This window comes from Nematolebias whitei, chromosome 6 (genome assembly GCF_014905685.2).
Source record: "Nematolebias whitei isolate Nwh7 chromosome 6, NemWhi1, whole genome shotgun sequence".
NCBI lineage: Eukaryota > Metazoa > Chordata > Actinopteri > Cyprinodontiformes > Rivulidae > Nematolebias > Nematolebias whitei.
Genome location: NC_056503.1, coordinates 28,481,329 through 28,494,487, shown reverse-complemented (window position 1 = coordinate 28,494,487; position 13,159 = coordinate 28,481,329). Strand labels below are relative to the sequence as shown.

General features: G+C 40.4%; 1 protein-coding gene across 1 annotated transcript in view; it reads right to left on the bottom strand.

Annotated features, from left to right (window-relative positions):
• LOC119411218 (cell surface glycoprotein MUC18) overlaps positions 1–12,454 on the bottom strand; it is a 57,522-nt gene extending 45,068 nt beyond the window's left edge. The window contains exon 1 of the mRNA XM_037678150.1: positions 12,344–12,454. Within this exon, the coding sequence (XP_037534078.1) occupies positions 12,344–12,407 (64 nt within the window). The 5' untranslated portion in view covers positions 12,408–12,454. The remainder of the gene's footprint in view (positions 1–12,343) is intronic.
• Positions 12,455–13,159: the final 705 nt, after the last annotated feature.

Here is a 13,159-nt window from a genome sequence, read left to right as displayed (position 1 = left end):
AAAAAAAACGAAGTCCAGATGACATGATTCAACCTTTTTTGTTGTTATATACCTGGATGACTGAGAAAACAAACTTTGTGTTAGGGACAATAGAGTTACCAACTAGCCTAAAGTGTTTCGGTCTGTGGGAGGAAACCGGAGTACCCAGTAAACATCCAAGCTGAAATTAGAGAACAAGTTAGTTTTTTAGGCCGTTCCAAGTTTTTATTTTTGTAAAGGTCTCAAACTGATTTTGATTTTGGCCCAATTATAATTTATCTCTAAAAGCACTAATTAAATTTTTTGTTTTCTTTGATATTTTGGTAGATTTGTTTTAATGACTTTTAAAAAATATTTATATAAACTAAGCTTTGGTGTGGTAGTAGCTGGGAGTCATCCTCAAAACATTTGTCTGAACACCAGCACATTTTATGAGACCTCGTTTACAAGGTTTGATTAAAACAGGTTGTTTTTTAACACTAAATGTGCTCCTTATCAAGCATCAGATTTTTATTTGCAACAGCTGTGATGCATTTATTGACCAGGAAATAATCTGATTTTTAGGTATCAGACCAGTCAAAGTGGATCAAGTTTAAAATCTCATTAATCAGACTGACTAATCTTAGTTAAAATTCACATTTTCCTTCTGAAACAATCACCCAAAGGTTTCAACACAGTCTGTGGAGCTGCTTCTTCTGCGGTCTGTGTTCTGAATTCATCTTCAATGAGTTCACAAAACACAAAAATCACCGCACATTGATATTAGCAGTGATATTATTCAATATATTGCAAAGCATATGTGGCAAAGCATGAGCCAAAAAAGTTGCTTTCCCTGATGTTTTCACATCTGTAGGAGCAAAATTCAAGATTAAAATACTTCATATTGGTTCAGATCATACCCAAGTAACACTCAGCTCATGGCCTGCTCCTCTATTCCATCTCTCACATGCCTTCAGTTTTCCTACTGACCACCCCAGCAATGTTCCTGTAGTTTTATTTCACAGCTGATACACCTAATTATAGTTCCTTTGGTTTGTTGTTTCAGCCGTGACCTGAGAGCCACAGAGCAAGAGATCCCACAGACAGCTTCATTCATCACACTAACCCAACATGTAATCATAAACAGTCAGTAAAACAGTCTGATGATGGATAGATGCAGCAAAACTTTTAACAAGTTTAATTGTAATTTGATCTCCAACTTCATTAAATCCATTATAAAATGATATTAAGGCATGGAAACAGACTAGGTTCTTCAGTTTACCATAAAAAAATGATTCAAAGTTTGGGAAAAAGAAACTTGAGCATCACAGCTGTGGTTTCTTAGCGCCACCACTCTGGTCTCTGGTCACGCTGAAATAAAAAGGTCAAAAGTCACAAAAATAATTTAAGAAAGAATCCACTTTAGAGAATTCTTTGTTTTTTCAAGCATATTGCTCATTAAGTGTTAATGGTGTTCTGCTTGGCCCAGTTTCTGAATCTCTATAACTAAGATTACAGCAGTAGTGTCTCGTATTTAGCACCATGTTCGCTTTACTCACAGATAAACAGAAATGTGGTGTCTGTGTCTTAATGGCACCAACATGTGAGGTGGGGAGGCGGTGTCCAAACCACTGATCGTAACGCTCTGATTGCTCTTCGTGCTGAGCCACAGCTGCCACTTTACAGAGCTTTACAAGATACACTGCGGGCGATGGTAGCTCAGTGGTCTGTGCCGCGGTCTCCTAATCCTGAGGCTGCAGGTTTGAGCCCAAGTTGGGTCAGGAAGGGCATCCGGTGTAAAACAGTTGCTAAATGTTTCCTGCAAGTTCTCTCCATGTGGCCACCCTTGCAGAAAGGAGCAGTCGAAAGAATAACAACAATATGTGTATTACCACACAGCTGCAGATACCATGAGAACGCACAATCTGGATACCTTCATGCACAAATTACTGCAAATATGATGGACTTTATGGTAACTGGAAAAGTTTCTATCTTAAAAAGACAACATAGTAACACTCACAATAAGCTGGCCATGTAAAACACAAAGCCATGTACAACGATTCACGTCCTCACCACAGAACAACATGTCAGTTCTTTGTAGGAACAAAACAACAACAACAAGGAATAAGTTCTTTAATGACATATAATTTATTTTCAAAGACTCATTTTCAATCATATCCTGATCTTTCTTCAAACAGATGTCTAATTTGCCAAATATTTTTAAAGTGGGGTTCTGTGGAGATATTATGAACAGTCACCATCTTACCTGCTCTCAAAACAACCTCAGTTTGAAAGTCCATGCTGGGCCAAAGTCAAGAGGATTACTGTTGTTTTAAAACAACTTTACCATTAAAAGTTGCACCATTTTATTCATTTTTATGCTGTTAATTTCACTTTAGATGTTGTTTACACTGAGTGACCGTGCAGGGCCGCAGTTTTGTTACAAGTAACGAGTTCATGTGGAATCACTCTGCTAAATGGAATGGGTTAAAGTATACACAGCCACAGAAATCAGATGGTGGTAAAGGGATAAATAAAGCTGCATTATCTCGAACCATGTTTTACTTTTTGCACCACGTTACTGTTGCATCAGATTGTTCTTTGTACTTTGAACTTAATATTGTTTTTTATTATTATAAGTTTCACATAGACCATTATTGGGAATGTAAACATAACTCCTGTCCTAATACTGGGAAATATGAAAATGAAAACAGAATAAAAGTTTATAAATAGTGTTTTCGTAAACAGATGTGAAACTTTTGAAATCAAAGTTGTTTTTAAGACACAGGAATCCACTTTGTTGATGGCCTCCCTCAGTCGAGCTGTTAGCGCCGCACTTTGATCAGAAATGAACTATTTCCACAAACTGAAGCCGTTCGAAAGGCTGCCCACAACAAGTAAGATACTGACTGCCTATTATGTTTCTATAGAACCCCACTTTACTAAGTTTGAACCACGTGACTGAAAGTGCAAATAAAGCAAACGCATAAAAAGAAAAATACAACCCCCGCAGGCAACATGAACCCGGTCTCCCTGTATTTACGACACGTGTGGTAAAACTCTATTAATTGTCTAACAGAGTTCTTTTTTTAATAAGTGACATGTGCACTCAATAACCAGAACTAATTACCGGTAAAATTCAAACAATTGAAGTAAAAAGAGTTTATAATGAATGGGTGACTTTAAACAAAGAAAGATCCTCCTTAATTTTAAAGATGTATTAACCAATAAAAGTTTATAGCGACCGACAGTGTCTTGGTTTATTCGGAGGCAGTTTGTTACAATGGGATTTACTGGTTATTCAGCTGAGCCCGAGTCTGTTTAAAAAAAAAAAAAAAAAGAATAAATCATAATAATAATCATGGTAACAATAATTAAATGGGTTCAAGCTGCAGAATTCACAGTTTGTCACACGATGACCCTGTTTTAACAAAACACCTGCTGACAACAGCTCGTTAAATAAAGGTAGAAGCAGATCTGGGGGAGCACGTGTTTGAGTCTGGGGGAGTGCTGTCACGACTGCACCGGGTGTCTGCAGCTGTCCTGACTTCAAAAGGCCATTAGAGTGGCATTAAGCAGTTCCAGCCAGAGGAGCTGGCTCCTGCATGCACTGCTGAGCTGAGGTGAACCCTAATCTGACAGACAGAAATGGATTTGCCCTTCAGCTGAATATTGAGCAATAGATCAGAGAACACAGATCTGTCTAAGACAGAAATGTTCCGTGCACGTGCACAGATGAGGCAATAAACTAAAAAGTCCTTCTGTTGGGCGTCACCGATAGTGGGCTTCTTAAATTAATAATAAAAATTAAAGAAGCAAAACTAGCATGCCAAAGTTTCAAAGATCTTGGGTAAATATTAGCACATGGAGTAAGTAATTGGGATGCATCTCAGCTACTATCACCAAAACTTTTAGCTCCATTTCTGTAATATTGACCGAGTTATACATCATTTTGTGTTTGTAAAGGTTGATTAGCTGTGCCGGTCATCTTGAATCTGGTTGACTCCAAACATTTATCATTTGTAGACGTTTGCCTACTGATTACTTTCAGAGAGTTTCTTTAAGATCTACTCAGTGGTTCAGGAGATATTTTGCTAACAGACTAAAAGGTTTGACTTTCACAGGAAATGTCAAAATTTTAAACAAAACTCTTAGACAATTTATTTGCATTTTGAAGTGCAATAGGGACAAACCTCAGCTATAACCTCATAAAATGTCAGCTCAGTGTCTGTAAAATTGACTGAATTATAGCTAATTACGTGTTAGCTAAGGTTGATTAGCTGTAGCAGACATTTTAAATCAGGCTGACTTCAAAACATAACAGTTGTAGATGTGCATTCAAGAATTTATTCCTGGTAGTTTTGTTTATTTCCATCCATTCGTTTATGAATTATTTTGCTAACAGATAAGCACGCACGCACATACTCAGGCAGTTAAAAGTACAGTGCGGTAAAAACTAGAAGAAAATCACGGATCAAAACTTCCTCGATGTCAACAGCAGATAAAGAGCCATAAGAAGACAAATTGCATTTTCGTTTGAGGCTAACACAAAAGCATTTTATCACACAGAGAGGCGAGGGTCGAACAGCAAACTTCCTTCCCTCCCTTCACACTGTAAACACCATACACTGCTCGCCATGGCAACAAAAAGTGTTGATGTTAAGATCTCTTGCAGCGAGGCGTGCCTGCACGCTGAGTGATTGTTTTTTTCTTGTGGAGCTACAATAGACAAACAATTGTTGGCTGCTACTTGGTGAACGCACACAAAATGGCCTCGATGACAACAAGACAAAGAGCTTCCCCCGGCAGGAACAAGCGCCCTCTCCATCCCTGCTTACTGCTGCCATATTGACCCAGGTAATGGGGATAATGGCTGTTATTGCATCAACAGTAGGATCAAACAGTAAAATGCAACCCCTCGAACATTTCTTACTCCCAAGTGCACGGCCATTATATGGATCTCTGCATACAAACACCAGTTTCCACAAAAACACTTAACAACAAAGCGCTTCGGATTCTGCCTCCGAGGACCACGGTACCGTTGTAAAAAGGTTACCGGATTACAGCCGGGATCTCGCTGGTTTATGCTGAGAGGCAGCAACAAACAAATTAGATTAGGTTTGTTTTCCATGTTTCCAGCCCTCGTGTTCCCTCAGCTTCTCTATTGTCACACACACACACACACCTGCTGTTCATTTGTCATCATCCCCAGCTGCATTCACTCTGTAAATCATCTCTCCGCACATGAACCGTGCTTAGTGTCTCAGTCGCTTGCTCGTTTGCGTGTTCGCTCTTTCACACAGCCGTTTGGTGTTGTTTTCATTTATTTCACGCTCTTTGGATACAACTTGCCTGAACTCTTGGTTCTTCATCAGCCACCAACACCTCACGCAACTGTTATAATTATTTAGACACAGAGCACTTAAAAATGTATCTTTTAGTTTTCAAATATTATAGAGGTTCTATTTTAAATGTAATAATTTAAGTTAAATAATTTATAACCAGTTTACAAAACAAACTTTTTTTTTTTTCAATTCAATTCAGTTTATTTATACAGCACCAAGTCACAACAGAAGTCATCTCAGGGCACTGAACAGAAATGTTCATATATAAAAATAATAATTTAATATTATTTATCTGAGGAGCAGACTGCTTTGAGTTTAACTCCATCACAGAACTCTCATCTTGAGCAAGCATGAAGGCGACAGTGGAAAGGAAAAACTCCCGTATGAGGAAAAAAACATTGGCAGAACCAGACTCAGGACAAGCGGCCATCTGCTTCAACTGGCTGGGTTTGGTAGGAATAGATACACAATGGCAGGTCAAGAATCATGTTAAGATAGAAATAGTATCAAATGAAAACTATTCAATTTTAACACTTTATTTAAGGAAATGAGCTCAATTTGTCCTCTAGTAGTCTAAGCCTATAGCAGCCTAACAAGTCAACCCTTACTATAGGATTTATCAAACTCTTCAGCCCAGTCTTAAAACTGGACAATGTGTCAGAAACTGGAAGTTGGTTCAACAAGAGAGGAGCCTGATAACTGAAAGATCTTCTTCCCATTCTGCTTTTGGAAACTCTAGGAATCACAAGTAAGCCTGCAGTCTGAGAGTGAAGCATTCTGTTAAGAAAATATGGAACAATAAGATCTCGAATATAAGATGGAACTAGGTTGTTGAGGGCTTTGTAGGTTAGAAGTATGATTTTGAATTCTATTCTGGATTTGACAGGGAGCCAATGGAGAGAAGCTAAAACTGGAGAGATATGAACTCTCCCACTAACTCCAGTTAAGACTCTGGCAGCAGCATTTTGGATCAACTGAAGACGTTTTAAAGAAGTTTTTGGACATCCAGATAATAAACCGTTGCAATAGTCCAGTCTAGACGTGACAAATGCATGAACCAGTTTTTCTGCATCATTTTTAGACAAGATGGTTCTAATTTTAACGATATTACACAGGTGGAAGAAGGCGGTTCTAGTTACGTTTTTAATATGAGGGATAAAATACATGTCCTGATCAAAAATAACACCAAAATTAATAGCAGCTTCAACACAATTATTTTTAAAGTATTGCACAAAAGTTTTAAGTTGTATCTTTCATCTTTTAATTTTGTTTCTATTAAGCCCAACTTCTTTGGAAGCTTTTAAAGTGGTCTCCATCAAAAATTTCTGGATGTATCCAACAATTTTCAGTCAGGTCATCTGGACAATTTCTTTTTTTTTTGTGCTGAAATGTTTCACCTTCCATCCAGAAGGCTTCATCAGTCAAGGAAACACACAACACAAAACTGATTCTTCCCCCAAACAGCTTACTCTAAAGTGGAACAAACCAGTTATGTTAGTGCTAAGATGGTGTCTTTGGCACGCCCCCTCCTCTGGTGCCGGCCCTCTTCCTCGTCGACAGTCATGTCAAACTGGTTCAAAACCAACAAAGTCCATGCTCAATAATCCAGGTATACAATCCAACAATTTTCAGTCAGGTCATCTGGACAGTTTTTTTTTGTGCTGAAACGTTTCACCTTCCATCCAGAAGGCTTCATCAGTCAAGGAAACCAACCTGGATTATTGAGCATGGACTTTGTTGGTTTTGAACCAGTTTGACATGACTGTTGACGAGGAAGAGGGCTGGCACCGGAGGAGGGGGCGTGCCAAAGAGACCATTTTAGCACTAACATAACTGGTTTGTTCCACTTTGGAGTAAGCTGTTGGGGAAATAATCAGTTTTGTGTTGTGGTGTTTCCTTGACTGATGAAGCCTTCTGGATGGAAGATGAAATGCTTCAGCACAAAAAAAAAGAAACTGTCCAGATGACCTGACGGAAAAATGTTAGATTGTATACCTGGATTATTGAGCATGGACTTTGTTGTTTTCAGGATGTACTTTTTGTTTGCTTGTCACATATTACCAGTCCAGTACCTGCAAATTTCAGAGGAAAATGTCCATCTTGTTAGGCCACTTAACTCTGATGAATAAATCATTCATAGTAATAGTAATAGTAATAGTATTTGTACACAAATATGATCATTCAAAAAACTACTAGCTGAAAGGTTACAGTGGAAGATCAGCTGAAAGGGTGATCAATCTTCTGGTCATTACAAAATGAAATGAGTGGAAAAAGTAGCCAAAGTTTTAAAAACTAATTAAGATTGAAAGACTTTCAGACCTTCTAGGAAAGTACAACAAAAATAACTATGGTAGGTTTAAGTCTTTAGTACAGTAATGTATATTTAGAGTAAAGTCTGTCATTATATGAATTAATCCAAAGTGACAAATAAGAAGCACCTCTAACTTTGGTAGAGGAGACGCTGCAGCCCGTACATGGAGAGCCGAATGTATTTATACGACAAAGTCAACAAAGTCAAGGCAGGTTGAGCATCGTCAGATGAGAACGTGTTCTCTGAAGAGATTAACTGTTTATAAAAAGGAAATTCTCAATAACTCTGAATCTTTGTTCCACGCTGACGGAATAAGCACTACTTTCCGTTGTTTTCCGATGGGCCTCCAGCTTTGTCCATCATTTCCTTTCTGGGAGCCCCGGGGGATCTGGATTATGTTTTGCCAATCTTAACAACCGCAAATTAAGCAAAACAACTTTAGACAGCTCCGAGCTGATAATACAATGTCACGGCTCGGTTCAAAAACAGTAGAAGGCAGCACCTTTCTCCTCTTTGTTTGTGTGGGAACACGTAAACACAAACAGCTCCGGGATTTAATTTGGGACGAAGAAAAGGCTCCACATGAACGTCCCCACAAGGACCAAAATGCAAGAAAGACTGAAAAAATATGAAATATTGGTAAGCATAAATACTAGTAAACGGAACAAATTTAAGTAAAACTTCTTTTAGTAATCTTAGCTGTGGCAGCCATCTTGTAGACGTACGTCCAACGATTACTCTCTAAAAGTCTCATTAAAATCCATTCAATGATTCATGAGTTATTTTGCTAACGGTACAAACAAGCCCATGCACACACACAAACCTTAATCACCCTTTTTCAACTTTGACGGCGAGCGACAATAAAAATGGAAATAATTCAGCTGTAGCTACAAGTCATCGGCACTTTGGAAGGGCTCCAGCGGCAGCGCAACATTCAGACACAAACTAGGCTCAGAACCACAGAAAGGACACGGTGGAGCTGTGGAACTGAGCCCAAAGCTTCTGTTTCAGTCTCATTCTGCTCGGCTGCTCCTCTGCCGCCACATTACTGAGCCTCGATTTATTACGCCGCCGTCCAGACACAACAAGGACGCTTATTGTCCAACACCGACTCTCTTCTTCTGAGGAAGAGTAGGAGTTGTTTGGAGCTTGTGAGTCTGGCTCCTCGGTCGCTCCAGAGCGGTGACCCTCTAATGGTTAGGGTCTAATGGGAGGGGGACAGTCTCATTGGCCTGGCCTGATGAGCTGATAGTAGAGGAAGTGAGCTGAATCCTTATCAAGGATTGGCGCTAAAGTCCAACAAATAGGCTGACTCTCCTCAGATAAAAGGTTGCATATTTTTGGCACCAACACAACAACAGCTTGTTTGACCACGTGTGGATGAGATCAAACAGAGCGGCTCCGCAGCTTCAGCAGGATGGAGAGAAAAGAAAGCATCCAAAGCTCTTTTCTGAACATATTCCACTTGTTTGGTCTCTTCATCGCCAGGCACCGAAGTCAATGTTTCTTTATTTGTCATTCCACCACATGCGGTACATGTGGTACATGTGGTGGAATGAAATTGTGTACACAGGGCCCTAGTTACATCCAAACAAAAGTATAAAATGTAAAAGAACAACAGTAATAAGATATAAGATATGAACTAAGAAATGCGCTAAGCACTAATAGTACAAAAACAATACGCCGAACCAGAGCAGCACAACAGCAGAGTCCAGAGGCAATAAGCTTTTTACCAGTTTCTGTTGTCTGTCTGTAGCGTTAGTAAAATATCTTGTGAACCAGTGGAACAGATTTTAATGAAACCTTCAGAAAGAAATCAGTGGTGTCATGCTTTTGCAGTAAACCCAATTCAAGATGGCTTCCACGACCAACTAACTTTGGAAAACACAAAAATGGCTACAACAAAGTTTTACATATATTTGGCTACAATTTGGTGTGGTAGTGGCTGAGATTCATCCCCAACAAATACTCCATATACAGTATCTATATACTTTTATCTATACGGTCAACGTAACCTGTATGCTAGCAAAAACCTCATGAACTACGGAGTGGATGCTTATAAAACTTTCAGAAAGTAGGCAGTGAATGTTCATCTATAACTTCTGAAGTCAATCTAATTCAAGGTGGCCGCCAAATCTAATTGACATTACTCAGCACATAAAGGGCTAGAACTCAGTTAGTTGTACAGCTACTGAGCTAAAACCTGGTGTGGTAGTAGCTGGGTCTCATCCTCATTATATAACTCAAAAATTAACAGATCAAGCAAGATTTCATAGTTTTGCATGAGATACACAAAATTGAGCTTTGTTATACAATATTTCACTTACAAGATTTGACTAAAATGTCTTTAACTCTTCCCCTTCTTATCTAAAGATGATCTTGGTTTAACCCTCTGGTATGAACAGCAATGGGCGATAAGCACTTCTTCAAAAAAAATAAAAAACTAAGTCTGTAACTACATGATGATTTTATTTCATGTTGGTTGAGTCGTGACGGCCGCAAACGAAAGACATTAAAAAATGCCGAAACGGTTCTTTGTGTTATCTATACACAACGGAATGAGACCACGTTATTGATTGTGGTATAAGAATCAAGACAATGAATGGAAGTGTTGATGGGCACTTTCTATCGGAGGCGAGTGACCTCAGGAGGCCACAGAGGGTCAACTACAGGAAGCGGACTAAATAAGAGTGGCAAGAATTCGAGGAGATGGCAGACAATAGCTTGAAGTGAAAAGCCAGGGAGGGATTATAGGGGCGGGTGGGAGGGGGGTTCATGTGGACCGTGGCAAACGGGGACAAGGAAAGGTGAAGACGTAAAGAAAAGTCAGAAGGTCAGAAGAGGAGGGAAGTGAGGCCTAGAAAGAGGAAGGGCTGTGCGGGAGAATAAATATACACAACTTGTCAGCATAAAGAGAACTCGTATAAGTCCTACATTTTAAAAAGTAAACACTTATTGACACGTCAAACTTTCTTTCAATAACAGTCTCCCCCAGCCAATGTAAAATAAAGAATCTGCACTCTGAGACTGAGATGTCTCACTACAGCCTGCATCTGGCTCCACTGGCGTCACAAGCATTTGTAATGTAGGGGGGACACACTGGTGGGTGGGGGGATCCTCCCCCAGAAATTTTTGAAAAATAGATGCCATTTTCTGCCTTCTGGTGTATTTTAATGGGTTGTTAAACATCTAGGTTTATCTACTTGATTCAATTGCTATTTTAGAGAACTGTCGGCACTAACGTAGCGCTAAGCTAGCGGCATGCAATACAGACATGCTAGCTAAGATGCTACAGATGCTCCGCTTCTCTCATGCACCCCCCCCACCACCACCACTGCCTGCACTAATGTAGAGCTAAGCTAGCGCAACACAGAGGTGTCTCCCCCTCCTCCCCCATCAAGTGATCTAGGAGACACACTGCATGCAGTGTAGTGAGTCATTGAAGGTAACCAGGAAAACCAGGAGTGGACTTTTAGTGGGGGTTTTTTTTCATTCAACCTTTATTTAAACAGATAAATCACATTGAGCCTAAAAGACTCATTTACAAGTGAGACCTGTTTGGACAGACAATAAAGTGGTAAAATGGACACATGTAGGATTTGGAGGCGAAAAAATTCCTATCAGAATTTTTTTTTCCTGCCTTAGAAAAAAAACTCTAATATTAAAAAAAACACTTCGCACAAACAAGCACATAGTGGCATAGACATTCTGCAGAGGGGGGAGCCGAGAGCGGTGAGCATGTTCATAGATGCTCTCGGGGTCACTGTAAGAGTTCTGATAAGGATGGAATCATCAGCCAATGTCCTCCGGTGAGATCCATAAACATTCTCGAGGTATGTTGAGGAATGTGTTCTCCTATGAATTAAGTGGAATGGATTCAATCGCAAACAAATAAACAGCACCAGGTGAAATAATATTTCATGGTAAATGTGTGTGTGGGGGGGGGGGGTCCAAACAATTTTATTTATGTATTATTTTTTTTATGTGAGGGGGACATGTCCTCTTCACATATATGTAATTGATGCAACACCTATGTCTGGCTCAGAGGTGTGTTTCTGAGGGAGCAGCAGAGCTGAGCTGTTCTGAGCTGTTCTGAGCTGTTCGGGCGGCACCGGGCCACTTCATCTGAGCTGGGACAGTGACAGAGAGCAGACTGGGGGCTGCCTCAGTCCCCCCCCCCCTCCACCCCACCTCTCTGAGCCTGGGTGTTCCCAGCTAAAAATACCTGCAGCAAACTGTTCCACACAGCACAACTTCATATAGAGCAGAGTCAATGTGTCTCCTTACACAAAGTTCCTTACAAATAAAAACATCTAGTGTGCAACTCTTTGTTCGTGTTCGTGCACTGTAGGGTCTCTGGTCCTTCATGCATGAACTGCTGACTGCAAAGTGCAGGAGGATTAAAATCCTATGGGAAAAATAACCCAGCAGAAACTAAGCTCGTGTCAGTAAAATGAGGCATCAAAAGCTCGTAAAAGGCAACTGAAATCCTAAAAATGTAAATAAATGAATAAAGAGCACGTGTTACTATTTTAAGGCAACTTAACAAAGTTAGTTTAGTTGCTGCAGCTTCTCCACAGTGAGCTCCTCCGAGGATAAACAGATGATCAAAATTAAGATTAAATTAGGCTTAACTTGATTACAGGTCATGCTCTATGACATAGTTCTGTTCGAAACTTTGCAAAGCCAGCTCTGTATCTTTTCTAAGCCTGCGCACATCTGGACTCACCTCTCCAGGTGTGAAAGAGGAGCAGGAGCCCGGCCAGCAGAGAGGAGGTGGTCCGTGCAGTCATGGTCGTGAGTCGGTGCAGAAGATGTCCGAGCTGGGGTGTGTTCAGACAGAGTCTGGTCCTCTTCTGATTGAACACACACGGAGAGAGACACGCTCAGGGAGAGGAAGCGGGGGAGCAGCGCGAGGAGGCAGATGATGCGGAGGGAGGAGGCAAAGAGACAGGCAGTGCTCCTCCGCTGCATAAAGTAAACACCCTCCGCTGCGTTCAGCTTCTAAAACTCGCTTTATTTCTGTTTGTGTCTATACATTTCCTTATAATTTTTTCCTACAGCTCAAACATTTCTCATGTATATACATTGAACTCACTGAATCTCCAGCTTTAAGTTGCAGTAAATTAGGGGAGTTGGATGTTTCTTGCAGTGGACAAAAAGGAGGAGGAACTTTGCTCCAGGAGGAGGGAGGAGGTCTGCAGAGAAAGGCATCATGCCACAAAGTTGAAGGCACGTTTCGGTTGTAGCTGAGGCGTTTCTTCTGAAGTGCTTCAGATTTCTTACATTTTAGCAGCTGCTGCTGGGTTCCCCCCTGACTGGTAATGGATGGGTGGGACAACCGAGCTGTTCTGCTTGCTGCACTATCAGATCAGATCAGTTATAGTTAATTGATCAAATCAAAGCTGCTGATATCAGGGGAGTGGTGGGTGTGACGCTCCAGATGGAGATCACCATCTTACTGCCAATCACGAAGATGAAAACAACAAGTTGGTAGCCCCAAAAGAAGCAGGGGTTCTAGATGTGAATTCTGAACAAGTTTACT